Source organism: Onychomys torridus, chromosome 5 (genome assembly GCF_903995425.1).
Source record: "Onychomys torridus chromosome 5, mOncTor1.1, whole genome shotgun sequence".
Classification (NCBI taxonomy): domain Eukaryota; kingdom Metazoa; phylum Chordata; class Mammalia; order Rodentia; family Cricetidae; genus Onychomys; species Onychomys torridus.
The window spans coordinates 121,918,790-121,946,633 of NC_050447.1; the positions used below are offsets into that span (position 1 = coordinate 121,918,790).

General features: G+C 41.4%; 1 protein-coding gene and 1 long non-coding RNA gene across 8 annotated transcripts in view; one reads left to right on the forward strand and one right to left on the reverse strand.

Annotated features, from left to right (window-relative positions):
- LOC118583408 (zinc finger protein 169-like) overlaps positions 1-7,929 on the reverse strand; it is a 32,759-nt gene extending 24,830 nt beyond the window's left edge. For 2 of the 7 annotated variants that reach the window (XM_036186726.1, XM_036186720.1), the window contains exons 1-2: positions 7,869-7,929; positions 2,260-2,346 (exon numbers count right to left, since the gene is read on the reverse strand). In XM_036186726.1, coding sequence (XP_036042619.1) covers positions 2,260-2,292 — 33 coding nt within the window. In that variant the 5' untranslated portion in view covers positions 2,293-2,346; positions 7,869-7,929. The other 5 variants (XM_036186721.1, XM_036186722.1, XM_036186723.1 and 2 more) reach the window with 5 other exon arrangements.
- Positions 7,930-8,026: 97 nt separating this feature from the next.
- LOC118583539 lies at positions 8,027-21,447 on the forward strand. Its single transcript, XR_004944955.1, has 3 exons — positions 8,027-8,171; positions 19,400-19,509; positions 21,274-21,447. It is a non-coding gene; the product is annotated as an uncharacterized LOC118583539 (long non-coding RNA).
- Positions 21,448-27,844: the final 6,397 nt, after the last annotated feature.

The following is a 27,844-nucleotide window of genomic DNA, read 5'->3' on the forward strand; positions in this document are numbered from 1 at the left end:
AGATCCAGGACAGGCACCAAAACTACACAGAGAAACCCTATCTCAAAAAAAAAAAAAAAAAAAAAAAAAACCTCAAAAAATGATAAATGATAATATCCAGATCTTCTCTCAAAAACATTTAATGCTTGATATGTTTATAGCACAAAGCAAAACTCAATTAGCAAAAATGGCAATAAATATTTGTATAGCTAATATATTAAACACAAAAGTGCTCCTTAGCAGCTATTTGTTCAGCTGGTTGATAAATATTAACTATCCTGAGTTACATCAAGCTTTTAGGTTGTCTAATCAGTATAGAAGATTTGTTGTTTAAAAAAAAAAAAAAAAAAAAAAAAAAAGCAGGTGATTCAGACCGTGAGTGTGTGTGTGTTTGTGTATTCATGTACTTCATATGTATGGGGGTGCATGTGAATGCATATGGCAGCCAGAGAAAAACCTCAGCTGTCATTTCTCAAGTCCTGTCCACCTTGTTTCTTGAGACAAGGTCTGTCATTGGCCCAAGACTCATTAAATAAGCTAGGCTGCCTGGGCAGTGAGCCCCAGGGATCTGCCCATCTCTGCCTCCTCAGCACTGGGATTACAAGTGTGTACCACACTTGAATTTTTTATCATTTATTTATTTGTGTGTGTGTGAGGGTACATACCACAGTGCATGTGTAGAGGTCAGAGGACAACTTTCAGGACATGGTTCTTTCCTTCTACCACCTTGCCATCCCCTAACCTTTTGAACGTGTGTCTGTCTATTATGTGTGTATGTGAGCATGGATGCAGCTGCCCCAGAGAGGCCAGAAGAGTGTGTCGGACTCCCGAGGGCTGGAGTTACAGCTGCCCTAGAACTCAACCTCTAGACCAGACTAGCCTTGAACTCAGAGATTCACTGGCCTCTGCCTCCTGAGTACTGGGATTAAAAGCAAACACCACCATACTTAGTTGCAGCTAAGGATCTCAACTTCTGAGCCATCTCTCCATCATCTCCTCTTATTTTTTTAAAAAATATGGGTTCTGGGGAATCAAACTCAGGTCCTCACACTTATAAGACAAGAATTTTATCAGCTAACCCATGACCCCAGCCCAATTCAGGCCTTTAAGCATCATCTTCCAATTTTTTAAGTATGGATGGTTCCTCTACTTAAAATGGTCCAACCTATACTCTTAATATTATAGTAGTATAAAAGTTACATACATCCATTCTGCAGAAACCATTCTCTGAATTTTGATTTCTTCCTGAGCACACAATATATGGCTTTACATTTGTACAGTGCTAGTCAGTAGTAATAAAGTGCAGCTTCTGGTGAGCCACGTGATCACAAGGGTAAGTAACTGGTGCTCTATGGTGCCCTGTGAGGCTGAGCTCTTGTGCTTGGTAGATCAAGTGAATTAAATGCACTTTCAACTGACAGTACAGTCAAGTTACAATGGGCTTTTCAAGACATCATCATAAATCAAGGAGTGTGTATAAAAAACCTCAAACACAAAGCATGGCAGCCACAAAAGCAAAGATATCCATGTGCCACACATAGACAGCAGGTATAGAATCTTCACCTCTGCACAGAGGAACCAGTGTATTCATAGGCTACCGGCTAGTGTAAGCTTCCAACACAGTAAAGGATGGCCTGCAGTCACTAGGTCTGAGAAGGCCTAGGCTCCCTGAGACATTCCTGTAAGAATGTCTTCTCCAACTCTCCAGTTTGCAAAATCCTTCAAAAGCCATCCTGAAGGCTGGGAAGGCAGCTGTTGATAAAGGGCTTGCCTTGAAACCATAGGCTCCTGAGCCTGATCCCCAGCACCCAGCTGAAAGCCAAGTACTGAAATCCCAGCGCTGGGAAGTAGAGATGGGATCCCTGGAGCTCACTAGCCAGGTAGCCTTGCCTAATCACTAAGCCCAGGTTCCAGTGTGAATCACTGTCCCAAAAGAACAAAATGGATGACTCCTGAAGAAGAATACCCAAGGTTGACTTCTTTCTGGCTTCCATGTCTTACACACACACACACACATACACAGCCTTCATATTCATCCTTTGGGCCTTGGGAATCATTGGGTTCCTAAGCCTAGACAACCTGTGTTGCCATGTTAGCCATGTGATGATCATAGTTAACTACTTGGTGAAAGCTTTTCACATGAATGAAGCAAAGGCATTTTCTAGAAAGCTCTAGGTAGGATAGGTTAGACCTCCCAGATGGGGGTAGGCACTGCCTAACACCCACAGGAAGACTGCAGGTAGGAAAGGGCAAAGGGCCATGAGCAATGGCAGGGCTTACCTTGTCTCTGGTTGTCAGGAGCCCTGGGGCCATCTCCCACTCTCCAGAACACTCTCCCTAGAGAAGGGTCTACTTGCAGAGTCCAATCTAAGGAACAAGAAGAAAAGTGTAAGGCACTTAGGAAGAAGGCCCTTCATATCCCAGCCTCCCAATTCAGTAGGAGGTGGGGACAGGGTAGAGGTGAGGTGGGCAGCTGACAGAGAGCATCTCTGCAGCCCTTTCTTAACCAGTAAAGAAAATCCACAGATCTGAGCCAGTCACAAGGTCAAACCCCATCTCTGCCTGAGTAACAGAAGAAGTAGAGGGCAATCTTCTCCCAACTAAAGAGAAGAAATCATTCTTTGCATGAGGTACGTGACCTAGACTGGATCCTGGCCTCCACACATGAGTGGAAAAAGGAGACAACAGGGAGAGTTAATATAAATGGGTCATGAGATAATGTCAGAAAATTATAAATATCACTTAGGTGCGATTATGACATTGGGGATATAGATGAAAATGATAGTCAGAACCAAAAGTTCTGAATGATGAACTGATAGTTATAATTATTGTTAAATAAGAGGCCCTCAACAAATAAAAGTATTAAAATATTGGGGGGAAGCTCTTGTGGAATAAAAAAAAGTACTTAAAAGACGTGTCAACCAAATGTAACATGTGAACCTTAAAGAGAATTATTCTAAGAGTCAGTGAAAAAAGAACTCTGACTTGTTCTATAGATAGCATGACTGTGGAGAAAAATCCCACAAAAATCAACACAAAATAACTCCTAAAGCAAGTTATTTTAACTAGTAGATACAACGTTAATAATAAAATATTACTTCCCTATACACTAGCAACGAACCACTGGAATCTGCGATGAAAACAGTACATTTAGCATCCAAACAAAGTAATACTAATTTTTTAATTTTTAATTATGAGATGGCTATGAGGAAAACCACAGACTTTGTGGAAAGAAATGAAAGATCGAAGTGAATGAAGACATATTCCATATAATAAGCAGGAAAAGTCAACATGTTTAAGGTATCAACTCTCCCCAACCTTGGCTGTAGATACAAAGACATCTCCATCAAAACCCTACAGATACTTAAAAAGTCTAAAATTCAGGCAAAAAGACAGAAGAGTTAATATGACACTGAGGAACACACCAAAACCCGCCAGAGGTAACAACTCACCAAGCAGTAACCAGGACAACATAGTGTTTGGGGGTGGGGGAAGCAAACTTAGAGATAGAGACATTGCCCCATAAACGGAGTCAAATGAGCTCTGTTACAAGTAGTCTGAATTGTTCTGACAAAGATGGCGAGTGTTGTGCTCAGGGGAGAGCACTCTACAACATCCTTGTTCAAAATTACTCTGAAGAGACAAACCAGAACAGGAACTTGAATGGGGGGTGCAGGAGTAGCTGGACTCACAGACAGGCTCTGGCACAGGGCTCCAGAAAACAGCCAGTTCCAAAGAAATCCATACTTTGAGGTGAGGACTGGGAACAGGACAGTTCATTTACAAGTGATAAATCTAGGTTATGAATCCATGGAACTCTGGAGCTGTTATACTTCTGGGAATGACTGCAATGTCTTCATATTATAAAGTTAAAAATAGTAACTCCTGGAAGAGAGGATAAATAACACTAAAGGCCTTTTGAAAAAAGCATGTGGAAACCTACTACAATAGATGCCTCAGTATCTCTCTAGATAAATAGGTAGCTAGACAGACAGACAGACAGACAGACAGATGACAAATAGAAATATATAGTGTGTGTCAAAAAATGGAGTTTCCTACAACAATATCACTAGATACCACATATGAATAAATAAAAAGTCCATGGCTAGGAACAGGTTACCTCTTTTGGAGTTGTTAGCCCCAAAAACACCCCCCAAACTTTACAGGTATGTCACTGCTCTTGGTTACCCTCCAAAACTTGATGAGAAGACCCTACTACTAAAGACACCACATATTTTAGTCATAAAACATGAAGAAATCAAGCTGGTACTGACCTGGAAGCTTCATCTCTCCTGGCTAGTTTTCAACTGCTAAAAGTTTACTATGCATGCTACCAGAGTGAAAAAGTAATCCTCAATTGGACCTAGTTATGAGCCCTGCAAACTACAATAATGACTGTCCTGGCAAGATACGCAGATGTGTCCTCTGATGCAATAGTGGCAAAGCCATCGCAGGAGTAACCAACCACATTCTGCTTGGATTTAAGTGTCACTCCCCAAGGTGAAACCTATACCAGTTACCAGGACAAGAACCTACCTAGACATGAAATAGTTCCTAGAGGATTCCCTACTGCTATTATTTTGCTAAATGGACATAGTATGAAGACAACTCCTGATGACTTACTCATTTATCCATAGATTAATGCATATGTCTCCACCACTTGAGACACTTCTATTTGCAATAGATAATGATTAACACAGAGACCCACATCTGGCCAAGGTGAAGAGAATAAGAAACTGGAGACTGTTCAGCCCTAATGGGAACCACAAATCCCCAGCCTAGGCTCAAGAATCCTTGAGGAAGATGGAACAGAAAGCATGAGAGCCAGAGGCGGTGGGTGACCATAAGGAAACAATGTCTTCTGGCCACAACAGGGCAGTTGTACATATGAAGTCATTGCAGTTACAACGCTATGCACAGCACCTATGTAAGCCCAAGCCAGACCAAATCTCAGCATGGAGACGGGAGTTCGGCACCAAATCCCACCCCTAGTATGGAGCTACTGGCAATTATTAGCTGCTGGAAGATGAAGAAACAGTTTCCTCTAAGAGTATATATAGCTCCTGGTAAGCCAATCACAATCCAGTGAAATATACAAAAATATTTGGGCAACACAAATTAGTCTTAATGGGTTTTAAAACAAGAAAGAAAAAAAGGATACAAGGATAAGTGGGTAGAGAAAGCAAATGGATCTGGGAAGGATTTGAGGTGGTGAATATGATCAAAATGAGTTGTACAGATTACTCAAAGAACTAAAGAAAAAGAAAAGACCTGGCCACATCTGCAGGATCAAGGAGTCAGCCAACAAGACCTGGCCATGGGGGAAAGTCCTCTCCTGGCTGCACTCCAGGCTCTTGGAAGGTCCCAAACTCAAGAGAGCCACACAAGGTCAGAAGCCCACAACATTGGCTCACTCCTTCTCCAAACCCAAGCATATTACTAAAAGAAAAGGTTAAGAGATTCTTGTGTCCCATATCAGAAGAGCTCTCTCTGGTGTGGGACAGAGAAAAACCAATATTTTTATAAATGCAATCTCTTTTAAAGAAAAAAAGAGGTTAGTATAGATAATGATAGGATAAAAGGGTAGATTGTTGAATCTACTTTTAAAGAGCAACAACTTGTTTGAAATGTTTTACACTGGTATAGATTTTAGTTTATTAATACAAATTTAGAGTTGATTTTGTTATACTGTTTATATATTTCTACTCTTGTTTAAGGTATTATGTTTGTACAGCTCATTTAAAATTGTAATGAATAATTAAGAAATACAGATTAATAATTAGTCTTCTATGATAGTCAAACTTATAGTCACGTTAAGTTTTGTAGGTATACATAGATATATTTCAGATAGATAGGTAATCTTCAAACACTTCGAAGACCTACAGTATATGGCATTTAAAATGTTTTAAAAATTTAGACTTTCTGGACAGTGAGACATGTCTGCTCCTGGCAGCACCGATTTACTTTCAGAGAGGAGGATGGGCATCAAAGACACTCGGTATGGAGTTTATCTTCTTCTTGACAAAAATAGCCATTTGGGCAAGAAACTGTTCTTGCCTGGACTTCTTGAAAAAAAAAATGTATTGATTGGACATGCAGGACCTGTAGGAAGGTGACCACTGAACTTTGCTTGGCAAAATGGTCCTTCAGGTTCCTGTTTCACAGAGGAAACTGCCAGACATTCTATAGGACACTGAGAGAAGTGACCGAGAGACTCTAGGCCTGTGGGCTGAAGACAGATGCCCCAACTTTACAAAGGAACATTAGGTGACTGTCCAGGCTGCCAGCTGTCTCTGTCTACTCTCGCAAGACTCCCAAAAGTTGCTTGTATCCTTTTCCTGTTTCTCAGGTAGTATTATATCCTTCTGAGGTCTTTGATGTAGTTGAAGACTAGATAGTTATAATTTCCTCAGTTATGATAAAAGATAAGTTATATATAAAACCTTAGACTCACAAATATAGGATAGATAGGATATCTTCTTTAATATTGTAACTGTAATTCTTGCTTGATAATTGTTTTGTTATATGTAATTTTACTATGTGAAAGTTAAAACCTTCCTTTTTGAAAAAAAAGAAAAGGGGAAGTGCTGTGGATATCGCTCTGTATAAATAAAATGCTGATTGGCCAGTAGCCAGGCAGGAAGTATAGGTGGGACAAGGAGAGAAGAGAATTCTGGGAACAGGAAGGCTGAGTCAGAGAGACACTGCCAGCCACCACCATGAAAAGCAAGATATAAGGTACTAGTAAGCCACAAGCCATGTGGCAACTTCTAGATGAATAGAAATGGGTTATTTTAAGATATAAGAACAGCTAGCAAGAAGCCTAAGGCATTAGGCCAAACAGTTTAAATAATATAAATGTCTGTGTGTTTATTTTATAAGTGGGCTGTTGGACTGACAGGGCTTGGCCAGGGCTGGAGAGAAGCTCTCCTGGTAAGCCAATCACAATCCAGTGAAATATACAAATATGATCAAAGTGAGTTGTACAGATTACTCAAAGAACTAAAGAAAAAGGAAAGACCTGGCCACATCTGCAGGATCAAGGAGTCAGCCAACAAGTCCTGGGCCATGAGGGAAAGTCCTCTCCTGGCTGCACTCCAGGCTCTTGGAAGGTCCTAAACTCAAGAGAGCCACACAAGGTCAGAAGCCCACAACATGTACAAGGACCAAACACACACACACACACAAACACACACACACACACACACACACACACACACACACACACACACAAAATACACACAAGCCTTGGCACACACCAGGGCTCCAGGATTCAACACTGGACTCAGGCTCCTGGTCTTTGTCATTCCCTTCAATCAGGCAATTTTGTATGTCTTCCCCAAAGGCAATCCTCAGGCAGAACCTGGGTCCTAGTGAGCAAGTTGTATTTCCAAATTTATGGCGAGCACAGCTCCTCAGAACTAATACCCAAGACTCTCGTCCTCACCAGTTCAGATGTTTGTTTCTGTAGAAGATGGCTCCTGTCCCTCACCTCTCAATCTCAGTGGCGAGTGGGAGTAGACATCTGGATGCCCCAGTGGCAGCAGACATCTGGATGCCCCAGATCCAGTCTCCCAGACAGCGCCCAAACACAGGGAGCACACTTGCAGCCTAGCCTGGGAAGCAGATCTTGGCCCAGGCTAACCTGCAGCTTGCCTAGAACAAGGTACTGGACCCCAAATCCCAGCCCCACATGGTCCCCTCCCCACCCGAGGGTCTTCACCGAGACCCTCCTCTGAGATGGGCAGCGCAGCAGATTCCACTCCGGAAGACTCCACGCATCCAGGACCGAGCAGCCGCTGAAGCCTGAACCTTGTGGGTGGCCAACGCCAGCTCTCTGGAGTCTTCAGGAAGGATCCGCAGGAGCCAGGGTCGTCCTGTTCGCTCACCACAATCGCTGGAGGACAGTCCACAGGCACAGGTGACGACTGCAGGATGCGGAAGTACACTGGCCGGGATGACGCGCGCGCGCGCGCACTACACGACCCACGCAGCTCAAGTGATGGGGAAACTACAATACCCAGAATGCCGCGTGCAGCAGAACTCTTCAAACTGACTCGGGGCTGCACCTGGAGTCAGACTACTGGAGGGGCTCGCTACCACCGCAGGACTCTGTCCCTCGCTGCAGGGCGACCTGGTAGGGTCTTGGAGAAACTGAAAAATCAGCAAAGCCAAACTGAAGTAACCTTCAGGTACTTAAAGAGGCGCATTAATCAATTTTTAAAAAGATGTGTATCTAGATGCCTTCATCCTGCCCACTCACCATTTTTTTACGCGTCCGTTTTAAATGACATCTTGTGTTTTAAACTGCAGTGCGTGTGGATTCACTTTTTAAAATGCCAAAAATGCTGAGGAGGTTGTTTCTTGAAAATAATTCTAAATTTTTTTTTAATGATTACAAGAACACAAGGGCAAACCAAGTTTGAAGACATTTAAAGCTGTAATGTTTTAAATTGTTTTACTAATACAAAAACCACTTATTGGTTGTAACAGAAAGCAATAAAGTCTTTGCAAAAAGACTAGGAATTTGAGTTGAACTGAATTTAATTTGAACTTGAATTTTGAATTGTATTTCTAGGAATTTGATTTGAAATACAAATTACTTCCTATTTGCTTCTTAAAGTGAAGTAACACATAGCAGAAGTAGGGGCCAGATTCAGTCTTCCACATAAATCAACTTTAAAAAGGACAAAATGTGTTCAGCAATAGATGTTTAAGCGTTGCACATGAAACAATGAAGGAAAATCGGCACTATGATAATAAAGGAATTGAGCAGTGAACTTCCCTGGTGGAGAAATTTTCCTGAGAACAGAGAAGGCAGGGCCTGGAGGGCAATCTGAGATGAAGCTAGAATCCTGGGGAAACCAAAGCAGCTTGAGTTGAAACGAAGGGACGCAGAGCCAGAGATGTGCAGAGGCTCCTCTTCCACACGCATCCACTACACACGACAGCACGTGACACAAAGTCGCACTATCCAGGAGAAAAACACCAGAAATGGTAGAAAGGGTGCAGTGGGTGAGGAATAATACCTATTCCTATGAAACAATGAAACCTTCATAATTTTACATACTATCTGGAAAGAAATAGCATAACAGTGAAGAGCACTTGTGACTCTTGCAGGGGATCCATGTTCAGTTTTCAGCATCTACATGGCACCTCATTACAGTCTATTATTTCAGTTTCAAGGGCCCAGATGCTCTCTTCTGGCCTCTGCAGACACTGCATGCACCTGGGACACATAATTCGGGCAAAACACTGATATATATATTAAATAAAAATAAATAACATCTTGGGGGTATGGCTGGGGAAATGGGCTCAGTGGGTAATGTGCAGCCATGAAGATCTGGATTTGAATGCTCAACATCTGCTTCAATTTTTGTTGTTGTTTTGTTCTGTATTTAGAGACAGGGTCTATGTACCCCTGACTGTCCCTGAACTCACTCTGTAGACCAGGCTGGCCTTGAACTCACAGAGATCCATCTGCCCCTGCCTCCCAAGTGCTGGGGTTAAAGGTGTGTGCCACCATGTAATTTATATGATAGAGAGTGACAGAAGACACCCTATGTCAGCCTCTGGCCTCCACACACATGCACGTGTGCAAACACGTATGTACACATACCACATACACGTGTAAAAAGAGGAAGAGAGGTGAGGAGAGTAAGCCCAGAATGGAGATCAGCAATTGGAAGCCAGCGGAGCAGCCCAGGTGTCTGCCCACCAATCCAGGACACCTCCAGAAGCTGGTGTCCAAGACAATCTAGTTGTCTTGTCAGTCTCTAAAGACACCCAAGAGTTTCTGTCCTGAAATTGCTATAATGCCCTTCAGTTCAAATGCTTTCACAGGCGTGTGCATACTGGGACAGAAAAATATAAATGTATGATGCTTCAGAGGCTGTGGGACCTGGGAGAATGGAGCCACTAGACGAGGCAGGCTACAGTCTCATGCAAAGTCAGCTTTATTCAGAGCATCAGACAGTTTGTCCTGAGGGTTAAGAGAGACCACCTGAGTAAAGTTCTCATGAGTTCTAGCTGTGCACAGTCACAAGGACGAGTCACGTGTGGCAAACCATGTTTTCCCATAGAGGCATATAAACATTCAATTGAATAACACCAACAAGCAAGTGTGAGTAATCTGAAGTAATCTCACTCCTGTCTGTCACACCTGGGAGGAACACAAAAGCACAGTCCAGGAACTATTCAGTGTTTGAAGAAACTGAGGTCACAAGACTTGTGTTTTTTTCAAGTTTTCTCACAATCACCCAGAATCCTCGCACGACTCCATTCTTGGACCGTGTGCTGATGACATGACAGATGGCGGGAATTGTATGTTTCACTGATGAAGAAGGTTATTGATAAGCGAGGGAGGGCTTGCATGTATGTCTGTGCACTGTGTGTATACAGTGCTCATGGAAGCCAGAAGAGGGTGTTGGATCCCCTTAGAACTAAATTTACAGGAGGTTTAAGCTACTATGTGAGTGCTGAGAATTAAACCCAGGTCCTCTGAAAAGTAGCCAGTGCTCTTAACTGCTAAGCCATCTCTCCAGCCCCCTACATTGGTCTTAAAGTCACTTTTCAATGGGATGGGGCAGGTGATAGGACTGGAAAGATGGCTCAGATGCTAAGTGCATGTACTACTTACTCCTGAAGAGGACTGGAGTTTGGTTCCAAGCTCCAAATAAGGCCTTTCACAGCAGTTCCAGGAGATCCAACACCTTCTTCTCACTTCTGTGGGTACCTGCGCTCACATACATATACAAGAAGACATACACACATACACATAATTTTTAAAAATAAGGATTAAAATGTTTTCCTGTATGTTTTACATTTTGAAATAATCAAATGCTTGAAGAAAAATTGTATGAACATAAAAAAGAGCCAAGCTGACAATTTATGGCAGAAGTCTCAACTATTCGGGAGGCCAAGGCAAAAGAATCATTGAACCTACAAGTTTGAAACCAGCCTGGGTACCATAGTGTATACTCATCTCAAAAATTAATAAACATTCAAGGGGATAAAGACCCAGTTTTATAGCACACTGAAATACTTTACCATAACTTTCTACAAGCAAAGGTAACCATCGTAGTCATCAAAACCAATAAACTTTAATTACTAGCAAATCTTCATATCCTATTCAAGTTTCACAAAATGTACCAATAAGATCCTTTATTAAAATTTAATTAAATTTATAATCATGGGCTAAATGTAGTGTTCATCTTCCTTTAGTCTACCTCAGTACAAGGCAGTTTCCGTCTTTTAAAAGCTCTGCTTTTATTGGTTTGTTTTTGAGACAAGGTCTTGCCCATGATTGTTGCAGAATATTTGTACATGCTAAGATATGTCTTTGCCAAGGTGTCTTCTGATTGGTTTAATAAAGAGCTGAATGGCCAATAGTTAGCTAGGAGAGGATAGGTAGGATTTGGGGGGAGAGAGGGGAAGAGGAGGAGGAGGAGGAGGAATCTAGGCACTTAGATTACTCAGGAGATGCCAGGAGACACAGAGAAGAAACAGGAGGTACAAGATGGAAGAGAGGTAACTCCAGGTGATAGAACATAGATCAATATATGTGGGTTAATTTAAGTTATAAGAGCTAGATAGGAACAAGCCTAAGCTATAGTCCAAGCTTTCATAATTAATATGAAGTCTCCATGTCATTATTTGGGAGCTGGATGGTTGGACAGAGAAAGACTTATTACACATGATAACCTTGAACTTACTGTCTTAACCTCCAAGAACTGAAGTATGTTCTGGATTCTTTTACATTCATGACCTTAGCACTGGTGAGGACAACAAGCTGAACATTTTATAGAATATCTTTTGATTTATGTTTGTCTTGTTTCTTTGTTGTCTTTTTTCCTTTGTGTAAGTGTGTGTGTGTGTGTGTGTGTGTGTGTGTGTGTGTGTGTGTGAGAGAGAGAGAGAGAGAGAGACAGACAGACAGACAGACAGACAGACAGACAGACTGAGGTCTTGATCTGAGCCTCGTGAATACTAACCATGCACTCAACCATTGAGCTCCACCCTGACCATGCCCTCAATCCCTCACTGTGGGATTCTAGGTGGGACTCCACCCTGACCATCACACCCCTGTCTGGCTTCTTCAGAATTATACACAAGTTAAACATCTTTTTTTCCTTTTATTGAAAATAGAAAATTCTTTTCTTATATATATATCCTGATTATAGTTTCCCCTCCCTCCACTCCTCCCAGCTCTTTCCCACCTCCCCTCCCCTCCAAGGCTGCTCCCCTTCTATCTCTCATTAGAAAAGAACAGGCTTCCAAGAGAAAAGAACCAAACATGACAAAATATAACATAAGATGGAGCAAAAACTATCATATCGAAGTTGGACACTGTAACTCAACAGGAGGAAAAGAGTCCCAAGAGCATGCACAAGAGTCAAAGACCCACTTGCTCTCACATTTAGGAATCCCATAAAAATACTAAGCTAAAAGCTATAATATATAAACAGAGGACTTGGTACAGACTCAAGTAGACTCTGTGCTTGCTGCTTCTGTATCTGTGAGCTCATCTTCACCTTGCTTTATTGATTCGGAGAGTCTTGTTCTTCTGGTATCCTCTATCCCCTCTAGCTCTTACAATCTTTCCATCTCCTCTTGGGAATCCCTGAGCTCTGAAGAGAGGGATTTGATGGAGACCTCCCATTTAGACTATCTCTACGTAATGTCTGGCTGTGGGTCTCTGCATCTGTTCTCATCTGTAAGGCAAAGGTTTTGTGGCTGAGTGATGTCCACATTTCTTTTTTGGTAGCCTGCAGAGTGCCTTCCCTCATCAAAGAGAATAGAATGTAGTCACCAGCTCAACTTTTCCAGGTTCAATGAATTGAATGGGTGTTGTCCGCAGCAAAAGGGCCTCATTGTCAGTTTTCAGAGAGCAACTATTTGTCTTAACAATAGACTAGGTTGTTTGGAGATTTCCATGGGGCCCCTTTAGCCAACAACTCAACGGAATGCAACCCAGTCCTACCACTGGAATTCTCACCTAGCAAAAAGAGATGGCCTGTTGAGATTCTGTCTGTCCCATTACTACAAGCCCTCCTTAGGATTATCTTCATAAATTCCAGGGAGTTTCCACTACACAAGGTTTCCACACCTCCCCACAAAAGTATCCAATTCCAGCCATCTCTCCCAGACTCTCTCCCTCCATCCCATCACCCCCAACCTGATCCCTCTTCCTATACTCACCGGACCCAAGTCAACACATAAAATCTATTCTATTTTCTCCTTTCAGGGAGATCCATGTGTTCCCACCTATACCTCTCCTCTTTACCTAACCTCTCTGAATCTACAAATTGTATCTTGGTTATCATTTACTTAATGGCTAATATCCACTTATAAGTGAGTACAAACCATATTCATCTTCCTGGGTCTGTGTTACTTCACTCAGGATGGTTTTTTTCTAGTTCCATCCATTTGCCTGCAAATTTCAAGGTATCATTTTTTTTAAACAGCTAATATTCCATTGTGTAAATTACCACATTTTTCATCCATTCTCCTGTTGAGGGACATCTAGGTTATCTCCAGTTTCTGGCTATTATGAATAATATTATGAAATGAACATGACTGAACAAGTGTCCTTGTGGTAAGATTGAGCATATGCCCAAAAGTAATATAAGTGGATCTTGAGGTAGATGATTTCTGAGTTTCTGAGGAACCATCATATTAATTTCCATGGTGGTTGGACAAGTTTGCACTCCCACCAGCAATGGAGTTCCCTTGCTCCATCCACATCCTGGCCAGCATGAGCTGTCACTTGTGTTACTGATCTTGCTCATTCTGAGTAGTGTAATATGGAACCTCAAAGTAGTTTTGATTTGCATTTCCCTAACAGCTAAGGATGTTGAACATTTCTGTGTTTCTCAGCCATTTGAGTTTCCTCTATTGAACGTTCTCTGTTTAGATCTGTGCCCTATTTTTCAATTGGATTATTTGGGGGTTTTTTACATCAGTTTCTCAAGTTTTTTATATATTTTGGATATTAACCCTCTAACAGATGTGGAGTTGGTGAAAATATTTTTCCATTCTGTAGGCTACTGCTTTGTCCAGTTGATAGTGTCCTGTGCCTTATAGCTTTTCAGTCTCATGAGGTCCCATTTAGTAATTGTTGATCTTAGTGCCTGCACTAAGTGTTCTGTTCAGAAAGTTGTTTCCTGAGCCAATGCATTCAAGGTTATTCCCCGCTTTCTCTTCTATCAAGTTCAGTGTATCTGGCTATGTGTTTAGGTCTTTGATCCACTTGGACTTGAGGTTTTTGTAGGGTAATAAATATGGATCTATTTGTATCTATTCTACATGCAGATATCAAGTTTGAGCAGCTCCATATTGGGGCGATATATTGTATACCCTAATAAAATTTGATTAAAGATCAGAAGACACAACAAGCCACAAGATTAAACATAGAGGCCAGGCAGAGGTGGCACACACCTTTAACCTTAGCACTGGGAATGCAGAGATCTGTCTGGATCTCTGTGAGTTCAAAGCCATTATGGACTACATGAGATTGACTCAGTCTAGGAGAGAAACAGAACCAGGCAGTGGTGATACACATCTTTAATCCCAGTACTTGGGAATCACATGCCTTTAATCCCAGCACTAGGAAGGAAGTGATGCCTGTGCAGAGAAAGGTATATAATGAGTGAAGAGACAGGAACTAAGGCTTTTCAGCTGGAGATACTTTCAGCTGAGGAATTTCCTTTTGGCTAGAGGCCTTTCAGCTGGAAAGCCTTTTCAAGCTGAGGAGTCCTAGAGGTAAGATGTGGCAATGGCTTGTTCCTTTGTCTCTCTGATCTTTCAGAAATTACCCCAATATCTGGCTCCAGGTTTTTTATTATAAGACCATTTTAGCAATTCATGTTACACAATATGTTGAAGGTGCTGTCTTTTTTCCATTATATCTTGTTTATCAAAAATCAGGTGTCTATATTGTGTGGATTTATGTCTAGGTCTTCAGTTCAATTCCATTGATCAACGTGTCTGTTTTTATGACAATACTATTATGGTTTTCATTACTATAGCTCTGTAGTACAGCTTGAAATTGAGAATGATGATACCTCCAACAGTTATTTTATTGTTCAAGATTGTTTTAGCTAATCTAGAGTTTTGGTTTCCCATATGAAGTTGAAAATTGCCCTTTCAAGGTCTGTAAAGAATTGTGTTGGAATTTTGATGGGGATTGCATTGAATCTATAGGTTGCTTTTGGAAGAATGGCCATTTTTACTATACCTATTGATTCATGAGCATGGGAGATCTTTCCATCTTCTGTTTTGATTGGGAGACTTTTAATGACTGCTTCTGTTTCACTAGAGGTTATAGGTCTATTTAAATTGTTTATCTGATCTTGATTTAATTCTGGTAAGTGGTACCGATAGAGAAAATTATCCATTTCTTTTAGATTTTCCAATTTGATGGAGTATAGGTTTTTAAAATATGTTCTTATAATTCTCTGGATTTCCTCTGTGTCTGTTGTTATATCCTCCTTTTCATTTCTGATTTTTGTTAATTTGGATATTCTCTCGCCTTTTAGTTAGTTTGGATAAGGGTTTTTCTATCTTATTGGTTTCCTCAAAGGACCAACTCTGTGTTTCACTAATTCTTTGTGTTGTTCTCTTTTTTCTATTTTATTGATTTTAGCCCTGAGTTTGAATATTTCTTGCTGGCTACTCCTCTTGGGTGTGATTACTTCTTTTTGTTCTAGAGCTTTCGAGTATGCTGTTAAATTGTTAGTGTGAAGCCAGATGGTAATGGCCCACTCCTTTAATCTCAGCAGAGATCTCTGTGAGTTCCAGGCCAGCCTGGTGTACAGAGTGGGTTCCAGGACAGTAAGGGCTACACAGATAAACCCTGTAGCGGGGTGGGGGGGAGTTGCTTGTATGAGATTTCTCCAAATTGTTTATGTAGGCACTTAGTGCTATGAACTTTCCTCTTAGCACCACTTTCATTGTGTCTCATCTGTTTGGGTATGTTGTGCATTCATTTTCATTGAATTCTAGAAAGTCTTTAATTTCTTTCTTTATTTCTGTTTTGACCCATTTTCATTCAATAAAGGGTTGTTCAGTTTCCATGAGTTTGTAAGCTTTCTATTTTTTCTGTTACTGATGATATCTAGCTTTAATCCATAGTGGTCTGCTAGGATGCAGGGAGTTATTCCTATTTTCTTGTATCTCTTGACACTTACTTTGTATCCAAGTATGTGGTCAATTTTGAAGAAAGTTCCATGAGGTGCAGAAAAGAAGGTATATTCTTTTGTTTAGAGGTTAAATGTTCTGTAACTGTCTGTTGGGTCCATTTGGTTTATAATGTCAGTTAAGTACAGTATTTCTCTGTTTAGTTTTCATCTGGATAACTTGTCCATTGATGAGAATGGGTTATTGAAGTCTCCCACTATCAGAATGTGAGGTTCTATATGTTACTTAAGATGTAATATTGTTTCTTTTACAAACTTGGGTGCCCTTGTGTTTGGAGCATAGGTGTTAAGCATTGAAATGGCATTTTGGTGGATTTTTCCTTTGAGTATGTAGTGTCCTTCCCTGTCTCTTTTGATTAGTTTGGGTTTTAAGTCTATTTTGTTAGATATGAAAGTAGCTACACCAGCTGCTTCTTAGATCCATTTGCTTGGAATATCTTTTTCCAATGCTTTACTCTTAGATAATGTCTATCCTTGATGTTGAGGTGTGTTTCTTGGATGCAGCAGAAGGATGGATCCTGTTTTCATATCCATTCTGTTAGTCTGTGTCTTTTTATTGGGAAATTGAGATCATTGATATTGAGAGATATTAATAACCAATGAGTGGTAGATTCCTGTTATTTTGGTGGTAGAGGTGGTGGTGGTGGTGCTGCTGCTACTGGTGTGTATGTGTATGTTTCCCTTCTTTTGATTTTGCTGATGTGAGATTATTTCCTGTGTTTTCATAAGTGTGGCTAACCTCCTAAGGTTGGAGTTTTCCTTCTAGCACCTTCTGTAGGGCTGGATTTGTAGAAAGATGTTGTTTAAATTTGACTTAATCGTGGAATATCTTGCTTTCTCCATCTATGGTAAGTAACAGTTTTGCATATAGTAGTTTGGCTGGCATCTGTGATCTCTTAGAGTCTGTAGCGCATCTGTCCAGGCCCTTCTGCCTTTTAGAGTCCATTGAACAGTCAGGTCTGCCTTTATATGTTACTTGGTCTTTTTCCCTTGCAGCTTCTAATATTCTTTCTTTGTTCTGTATGTTTAATGTTTTGATTATTATATGGTGAGGGGACTCTCTTCTCTAGTTGAGTCTATTTGGTGTTCTGTATGCTTCTTGTACCTTGATAGGCATCTCCTTCTTTAGGTTAGGAAATTTTTCTCCTATGATTATGTTGAAAATATTTTCTAGGCCTTTGTGCTGAGATTCTTCTCCTTCCTATATTTCTATTATTCTTAGGCTTAGTCTTTTCATAGTGTTCCAGATTTCCTGGATGTTTTGTGTAAGTTTTATAGATTTAATATTTTCTTTGACCAATGTATCCATTTCTTCTATTGTATCTTCAATGCCTGAGATTCTCTCTTCCATCTCTTACATTCTGCTGGTGAAGCTTGCCTCTGTAGTTCTTGTTCAAATTCCCGCATTTTTCATTTCCAGAATCCTCTGTTTGTGTTTTCTTTATTTGATTCTATTTCCATCTTTAGGGCTTTATTCACTTCCCTTAATTGTTTGTGTTTTCTTGGATTTCTTTACTCATTTCCTCTTCAAGGACCTCTATCATCTTCACATAGTTGGTTTTAAGGTCTTTTTCTTGTGCTTCACCTATGTTTGAATATGCAGGGCCTGCTGTGGTAGGATAGCAGGGCTCTAATGGAAACATTGCCCTATATGCTACTGATTTTATGCGGGCATATAGGCATCTGAGTTTGGGATGATTATAAATCTAGGTGCTGATTTCTGGATTTGTCTTTGTTGGGTGGGTGTTTTGTTCCTTGGTTTCTGCTTCTTTGGATTTTCAGAGAGTGTGATGGCTGTGTGTTGCCTGGTTTCCTGGCCTGCTCAGATATGTGTTCACAGGGAATACCTGCTGATGTTGGAAACTGAGATGAGTTGAGGGAAGAAAGGTTGGAGGAGAGGGTCACTATGGTCCGTTGTGGATGGGGTCAGCGAGGAAAGAGAGACCATAGCAGGATTCTTGCTACAGAGCTGGGATGAGACTGGGGTGTTGGATTTGGGGGAACAGAGAAAGAGGAGAAAGTCTGTGGGCAGCCTACCTGGTTTTCTAGCAGGTATGGCCTGTGGTTTAGCAGGGATTGCCAGCTGGAGTTGGGTGCTGGGATACAGTAACTGAGTTGGAGGAGGGAGGTTAGGGGGGATAATGTGTGGGATTGACAGGAGATGTGGACGGCAGAAGGAAGACTGCATCTGATGTTCTGTTGCAGTGCTAGGGACAAAGCTGGGAGATTGGATCTGGAGGAGAGCAGGGAGTGCTGATAGTCTTCAGTTAGCTTACCTGTTTCCCTGTTCTGCTTAGCTGGTGTGTTCCTAGTGAATGCCTCCAAGTTAGACATCTTTAAGTATTAAAGGAATCTCTGTTTTCATTATGTTTGTTATTTTGTGCTTGACTTTGATTTATTCTATAATTGGTGATGTTCATGCTGCTTACTACATAGGGTAGTATCTGACAGGCCTCCTTAGAGTGACAGTGAGGTTACTCTAGGAACCTTAGAGTATTTTATGAGGAAGTGCTTTGGAAGTAGGTATATACTTCATTCCCCATTAACATTTGATTCATTTACTATTGATTATATGAAGTCATTGTGGTAGTGTGAATGTAATCAGCCCCCATAAGCTCATAGAAAGTGGCACTATTAAGAGGTGTGGCTTTGTTGGAGTAGATATGGCCTTGTTGGGGGAAGTGTGCCACTGTGGGGGCACACTTTGAGGTTTCCTATGCTCAAGATACCACCCAGTGTCACAGACCATTCCCTGTTGTCTAAAAGATGTAGGATTCTCAACTACTTCTCTAGCACCATGTCTGCCTACATGCTGCCATGTCCCATCATGATGATAATAGACTGAACCTCTGAACTGTAAGTGAGCCACCCCAATTAAATGTTTTCTTTGTAAGAGTTATTGTGGTTATGGTGTCTCTTCATAATAGAAACCCTAACTAAGACAGTCATGGTTGCCTATTTGTAATTTAATCACCCATTACATTTTTGTATTTTAAATTTTATTTGCATATGTTAACTATACATATCAATGAGTTTATGACATTTTATGCACATATAATATATTTTTACCATTTTCACCCCCATTACCTTCTCCTAATCCCTCTCCACTCCTGATAATATCCTTCCTCTTCATACCTATTCCCACTTCTACTTTCATGTCTTTATTTATTCATTCTGATGATGATGATGATGATGATGATGATGATCATGGTTGCTTACAGGGTCCCAAGGGATTATTTGCAAGAGCATGGCTCACCAGTGGCAGAGCACTGAGGAAAACGCCTCTTTCTCCTCCAGCAACTATTAACTGCCTGTATATCCACAGAAAAGGGTAAGGCCTTTTGAGTTACCCTCCCTCCAATCTGCCTCTATGTCCACATCAGAACACCATCATGAAAATATATCGATAGGCCCAACCTTACACAGGTCTTAGACCAGTCACCACAATTGCTATATGAGATCAAGAGTGTAGTATCAATGTCCGCCTCACTCTGCTCTTTCCTCCAGCTCTTAAATCCTTTCTGCCCTGTCTTCTAAAGTTCTTCTAAAGTTCTCTGAGGCATAGACAGTGTGATACAGGAGTCCTATTTATAGCTGAAAATTCAACAGTCCCTTATTCTCTTCAGTTACTGTGGGCCACAGCAAAAAGGAGCTTCTCTGGTCAAAGCTGATGATAGCACTAATCTACAAGTATAAACTAATTATTTAGATATTTATGGGCACATCCTATTTAGCAGTCGCTTCCCCACAAGGGCCTATGACCTCTCTAGACATGGGCTTTTAACCAGATTACGGTACTAGATTTCAACTTCCTCATGTAGAGAGAGCCTCAAATTCTATCAGGGGACACTTGCCACTATTACCTGGCTGATCGGTGGTGTATCATGCAGGGCCCACAGCTGAGCAAGAGTTTGGATGACAGCTCTCCCCCAATAGCCTGCACAGCACCCTCTGGCACACTGTGAGCAAGCCAGCAGAGAGCAAGCTTCCATCCCTGTTCCTACCTGATTTCTCCATGTCCTGTGACCTCAGCATTTGGTGTCTTCAGCAGATAGCCTTACCAACTAGTTCTGGTAGGACATGCCTCAGAGAACTCTCTACCTTGCCGTTATACATAAGTAGCCCAAATTTGTTTTATTTTTGAGATAGGGTCTCATTCTCTAGTTCAGGCCAGCCTGACGCCTATATAACTCAGACTGACTTTGAACCCACGGTAATCCTCCTGCCTCTATCTCCCAAGTGCTAGGATTAATGGTATGAGCTATCTCACCTATTATTATCTATTTGATACTCAAATTATCCTTGGTTTGGCCAGAGGTACCATCTTCAAGCTGGTTTCTGTGTCCTCTTGACATACTTCCATCATCTTTGGAGCATCCTTTAACTTCTGGCAATTTTGAATTTATTTTTGTGCAGTTAAAAAGCCCTGGTTCTCTTTATTAAAGAATGATATCCATAAGTAAAGATCTGAGTGCCAGGTGTGCTCATTTCTATCAAGATTTTGCTGCCCTCAAATGATAGAGAGTGGAGCCAGAGGATAGGTATGTGTAGATCTATGCATGCACACATATATACAGTTTCTATGTCTACTTTATGATTTTCCTACTCTTTACTTGTAACTTTCTCCTGGGCATTGAGAAACCAGGCTCCCAAATTAGCCTTGATATTAGTCCTTTTGTTTGTAACCAATGCCTATTTTCTGTACCATCCTCTCCAACCTGAAATGCCCCTCTCGTGATGCTCAGATCCTTCACTAAGCTTTCCATCTCGGCTGCTGCATTGTCTTGCCCACAATGCCCGCACTCTGCCACTGTGATCCAGCAATGTGTGAACATATTCCCTGTTTCCATTTGAATGGCTGGAGCTGTTGTAAGACTTAGGACAAACTATGTAAAACATGTCCTACCAATATTAACATTTTTAAGATGAGCCAACAAGATGGCTCAGTAGTAAAAGCACTTCCTGCCAAGCCTGAGTTCAATCCCCAGGATCCTCATGGTGGAAAAAGAGAATGGACTCCTGAAAAATGTCCTCTGACTGCCACATGCATGCACCCACACACAAAATAAATTAAAATTATTTTTTTTAATTTTAGGGTGAAGATAGATGACTCAGAAGTTCAGATAATTTGCTGATCTTGCAGAAGACCTAAGTCTGGGTCCTGGCACCAAAATGATAGCTCACAACCATCCATGATTTTAGTTTCAGAAGATCCAACCACTCTTCTGACCTATGTGAGCATCAAGATGAATGTGGTACTCATATATACATACAGGAAAAACACTTATACACATAAAATAAATAAATAAAATTCTAAAGAGTATATACTATGCTGTTCTTGGGTAGAATATTCTATAAATGATTATTTGATCTTGTTGGTTAATGCTGTTATGCAATTCTATATTTTTGGCTAATTTTCTATGAATTGAGAAATGGTGTCAAAGCATCTATCTATAATTGTGGATCAGTCTATTTCTTGGTTCTGCTAGTTATCGAATAACAATATTAATAATATTATAGAGCTAAAGTTTATATGCCAAATTGTATTAGTCAGAATTCACCAGAGAAACACAGCCAATGGAATACTATAAGGAATTGCCTGTCACAGTATGGAGGCTGAGAAGTCTGAAACCTACAGCAATGCTGGCAGGTTTGAGACCAAGCAGAGAGATTGGTGTGGTTCTGGAATTCTGATGTGAAGGTCAGCAAACAGAGACCAAGTCATCTGTGGAGCAAATGAGATCTAAAGACAGTCTTCTGGAGGTTCCCTTCACTCGGAGGATGCTCATCACATCACCCTGACTGCAAAGCCAGAAAAATTCATCAGAAGAAATAAACTCCAATGAGTTTTCTTATGAATATAGATGCAAAGATCCTCAACAACACAGTTGGAAACTGAACTTGTCAGCATATTCAGATGATCATTCATGATAATTGAGATTTATCATTATGAATGCAAAGGCCTCTCACATAAGAAAGTCAGCCAAAAGCTGTGTGGTGGTGGCACAGGCCTTTAGTCCCAGCACTCAAGAGGTAGAGGCAGGCGGATTCCTGTGAGTTCGAGGCCAGCCTGGTCTACAGAGTGAGTTCCACAACAGCCAGGGCTACACAGAGAAACCCCGGGGTGGGGGGGGGTGAAGGGGGGGGGGGGAGTCAGCCAGAGTAATGGGTCCCATTATAGAATGAAGAACAAACAAGACCATTTCAGTTAACATGAGAAAAATTTTTGGCAAAACCCAACACCCTTCATGATAAGAGCTAAAGACAGGGCTGGAGAAATGGCTCAGAGGTTAAGAGCACCGACTGTTCTTCCAGAGGTCCTGAGTTCAATTCCCAGCAACCACATGGTGACTCACAACCATCTATGAGATCTGGCACCCTCTCCTGTATACATAATAAATAAATAAATCTTTAAAAAAAATTTAAAAAGAAAAGAAGTAAAGACAACAAGCTGGGACTAGAAGGGAACCTCATGTTGGAAGGTAACACTTGTACTAAAAAGTCCATGGCTGACAGACATCATACACAATGGTGGAAATAGCACTTGGCTGGCATGCACATGATCCTCTGTTTGATCCCCAAGTCACCACACAAAAAGAGTCAAGAGTACCCAAAGTAAACTTTAGATAATGAAGTCCTCATCAAAATTCCAAATTCGCTTTTTGTTGAATAGAAATACTTATCTTCAAATTCCTAAGGAATTACAAGGGGCTCTGAAATACCAAAAATATCTTGAGAAAGAATAAAATTAGAACTTCCTGACTTTGAAATTTGTTATAAACTATAGTAATTAAATTATGATACTGGCATAGGGGCAGTATATAGATTATTAGAACATAACAAGCCCAGAATTACTTGCTCCCCAATACACACACACACACACACACACACACACACACACACACAGCCACCTGATTTTCATCAAGGATATAAAGACCATTCAATGGGTAAATTTCACCATATGCTGCTGGGGAAACTGAAGAGCCATATGCAAAGGATAAGTTGGACCCTTATATTAACTCATATAGAAATTCACTCAAAACTCGTCAAGGAGTCAGTAAGATGGCTAAGCAGATAAAAGTGTTTGCCTCTCAGACCTAATGGCCTGAGTTCAATCTCCTGGACCCATGTAAAGACAGAAAGAACTCACTCCACAAAGTTGTCCTCTGGCCTGCACATGTCCACTGTGACACAAGAATCAATGAGTACTTAGGCTTTGGGCAGATGGGGACAATCTGTCATGGGGTGATCTGCCTGCAAGACTCCACTGTTCCTACAAGGGCACTGAATGACAGTATCTCTCTGCGCCACTCCAAGGGTTGGGAACAGGGTGCAATGAGAGCTGGCAGTTGGCAATCTGTGGAAAGAACCTTACTATTACCTTGTCATCCTAACCCTAGAAGGAGGAGGGCTCTCAGCTTTAGTTGAATGTTCCTTAATTAGCATGTCCACATGCACAGTTGAGCAGGAATCTGACCCCAACTTTATGAGTAAAGAGAGAGATGGAAAATTAAGGCAGAGACGCCAAGCTTTCATCCTGCCTTTAGCTGTTCTTTAAGCCCCATGAAAAGTCAGCACTGTAGCAAACACAGCCCCAGTCCTGTTTTAGCCTTTATACCCTCCCTTTATTTATCATGCTACCTCATTTGTTACTGCTCATTTGGTTTTTGAGGCAGGTTTCTAGTGTGTAGCACAGGCTGGCCTTGAATTTGTGATCTTCCTGTCTCAGTCTTTTAGGACTGCAGCTGTGATATATTAATTTATTGCAATAAAATGCATTTTCCGTACCAAATTTTCAAGAGTGGCATAAAAGATAAAAGGTAAAAGGAGAAGAAAACCACCATTTGTAAAATATAACCTGATTTATAAGACAGACAACCTGCACCAAACTAAAACCTTGCATCATAGCCTCTCAGTCCAAAAACAAAACCAACAACAACAAAAACACAAATTTGTTCAGCTAGACCATATATTCTTTCAAAAGACAAATTTTCAAAATAGGTGCAGTCCAATGATCTAATTTGCCTTTATTTGCAATTCATGAATCAGGTAGCATTTCTTCTAAAAATAGAGACATGTTAAGCCGGGCATAACAGAACATTGGTTGTTTTTAAGGCAGCTATAACAAGGAAACAGCATGACACAGTAAGTGGTTGATTGGTATCAGTAACTTTCCTTCTGAGACTTAGAGCAGCTGATAAAGCCAGCCTGAAGGAGAGCCGCTACCACATGAAAGCAGAAGAAGGCAGAAAAGACCACTTATTAGATTTACTTAGAGCACTGCTTGTCCTGCTCATTTCCAAACATGACCTCACTTTGCTACCTGGAACAGAGCAACACAGAGAAATAGATAAAACACAATGGACCATTGCCCTCAACAACTCACCACAGATGCTTACTCCTGTCAACTATAACATACGGCTTCAAAAACAAAATGCTGACTGCTAAGTAGCATCTGTAAAATCTCAGCTGCTTGATCCCCTCCACCTTGTGGATTTGGAGTACAAAATGAAAATGCAAACTGGACCCAGGACTGAAGCCTTTTAAGAGCATCCTGGCTTCTGTTCACATTGACATCCCCTCTCTTCCATTCGTTGGTGTTGGAATGCTTATTCCAGAAAGATTCACACAATGAAGTCTCTCCTGATGTCTCAAAAGGTCAAGTAAACAACTTGGTTTTGGACTGGTGAACTGGAACTTTGGCATGAGTGGGTACATTTTGGTTTGGTATATTGAAGCTGAATGCAGGCATTCAGTCCAATCAAATGGCTAATGTTTTACTTAACAGTTCTAAGACCACAAAGAGAGCAATATGTCACAAAAACTCAAATGTCCTAAAGATAAGGTCACAATTTATTACATCCTGTTTTAGGGTTTCTATTGCTGTGAAGAGACACCATGACCACAGCAACTCTTATAAAGAAAGTATTTAATTGGGGTGGCTCACTTGCAGTTTCAGAGGTTCAGTCCATTATCATCATGATGGGGAGCCTGGCAGCATGCAGGCTGACTTGGTGCTGGCTACATCTTGAACAGAAGGCAGCAGGAAGCCAAATGAAACACTAGGTGGTATCCTGAGCATGGGAAACCTCAAAGCTCACCCCCACAGTGACACACTTCCTTCAACAAGGCCACACCCACTCCAACAAAGCCACACCTCCTAATAGTGCCCTCCCTATGTGATTATGGGGGCCAATACACTCAAACTACCGCACATCCACAGTCCATAAATTCTGAAATCCGTCCCAATACCATCCTACGACCTACTTTGCCTCCAGAGCTATGCTAGCCTCTGCTGTTCTGAGACTCTGCCTTCATTTCTTTCTTCCTCCTGTGATAAACTGCTCTAACCAAAGCGACTTAAAGGGGAAGGGTTCTCTCGGCTCACAGTTCAAGGTATGACTGTCATGGAAGGAAGTCAGGGGAAAGAGTTTCAAGTACTAGTTGATACAATTAGAACTGGAGAAAGACGGACACAAAAGTAGGGTTACCTCCATTCCTCCATTTACTATACCCTGCCCGAGAGATGATCCAGTCCACATGAACGAAATGAAGACAATCAATACCCCACAGAGCCAAGCACAGTGGTGCACACCTTTAACCCCAGCACTCGGGAGGCAGAAGCAGAAAAGCTCTGGGAGTTTGAGGCCAGCCTGGTACACCAAGTGAGTACCATGCCAGCCAGAGATACAATGTGAGAACCTGTCTCAAAGGGAAAAAAAAAAGCAACGAATGAAGGGAGGGAGGAAGAAGAGGAAGGGGGAGAAAGAGAGAGAAAAAAATCTGAATTTCCCACAAGCCTCCCCAGAGGCCCATTTCCTGTCAAGCTGACAGTGAATACTAACTGTCACAGATGTCTGCATGGTTTATTGTGTGTATATACTCCTGTACACAAGGAATAAACAAGTGTCTTTGACTGTTGGGGCATTGCTGATATCTGTGTAAAATGGCTTTATCAGTTTTGTTTTTATTTCATTTTATTTTTGTTGTGTGTGTGTGTGTGTACACATGCTTGCTTGCAGTCAGAGAACAACTTACAGGAATCACTTCTCTCTTTCCATTACTAAGTGAGTCCCACAAATGTAATTCAGCAATGCTTTAACCCAATGAGCTGTCTCACTGGCCCCAACCTTATCAGTTTCTAAGTTATAGATTTATAGATGAAAGCAAAAAAAATAAAATAAAATAATACTATCTAAGCTAGGCGGTGGTGGTGCACGCCTTTAATCCCAGCACTCGGGAGGCAGAGCAGGTGGATCTCTGTGAGTTCGAGGCCAGCCTGGGCTACAGAGTGAGTTCCAGGAAAGGTGCAAAGCTACACAGGGAAACCCTGTCTCGAAAAACCAATAATAACAATAATAATAATAATAATAATAATAATAATAATAATAATATCTCAGTAAAAGAAAAGAAATGGAACATTATTTGAAATAGCTAATGAAGGCCAGGCAGTGGGGGTGCACGCCTTTAATCCCAGTACTTGGGAGGCAGAGGCAGGCAGATCTCTGAGTTCAAGGCCAACCTGGTCTACAGAGCAAGTTCCAGGACAGCTATGACTATTACACAGAGAAACCTTGTCTTGAAAAATAAAAAAAAAAGAAAGAGGGGGGGTGGGGCTAATGAAAGATACAGCCTCAGGCAACAGCCTGGAACCAGGGTGGGACTGCCCTAACAAAACTATGAAACGAGATTTTCTCGCTTTTGCTGGCAGAGCTAAGAATGGGAGCAGCCCTGGCAACAGAGGGAAATTGGGGGAGCGTCCCTCAGAAGCAGAAAGATGTCCCCCAAAAGGTGCTGACAAAACCATGCATAATGGCATGGGCCTGTGAATCCAGGACTTGGAAGGCAGGGGTAGGAAGGTCACAAGTTGGATGTAGTTGGACTTTCTGTCAGGACCGTCAGCTCCCCAGTAATGACAGAGACTTCTTATTAATTATGAAAGCTCAGCCTTAGCTTAGGCTTTTTCTAACTAGCTCTTATAACTTAGATTAACCCATAGTTTTTAATCTATGTTCTTCCACACACTCCTTACCTCATCTCCACTGTGCCCATCCTGGTTATTCTGCATCTGGCTGGTGACTCTGCCTTTCTTCTTCTCAGAACTCCCTCTGTCTAGAAGTCCTGCCTATACCTCCTGCCTGGCTATTGGCCATTTAGCACTTTATTAAACCAGTCACACTGACACATCTCTACACAGTGTAAAGGAATACTCCACAACAGTTGGGCAGAAAGGTCACAGGCTGGGTAGAAAGGTTCCAAGTTGGAGACCAGCCTAAGGTACAAAAGGGAAACTCTGTCTTAAAAAAAAAAAAAAAAAATTTAAAGTCACTGATGATAAATAGGTACGACACAGAGAATACTGTGAAGCAGAAACACATACATGCTTGGACAAAAGAATTGCATGTAGGACATACAAAATATCTTTTAATTCAATTTTAAGATAAGCAGTCTAACTAAAGAAATTAATATTAAGGTCAATAGTGGTGGAGCACACCTTTAATCTCAGCACACTGAAGGCAGAGGCAGGCAGATCTCTGTGAGGCCAGCCTGGTCTACATGCCAGGAATAAATAATGAGACCCTGTCTCAGAAAAGGGAGGGAGGGAGGGAGGGAGGGAGGGAAGGAGGGAAGGAGGGAGGGAGGAAATGTAGGTAGAACCTAGTGAT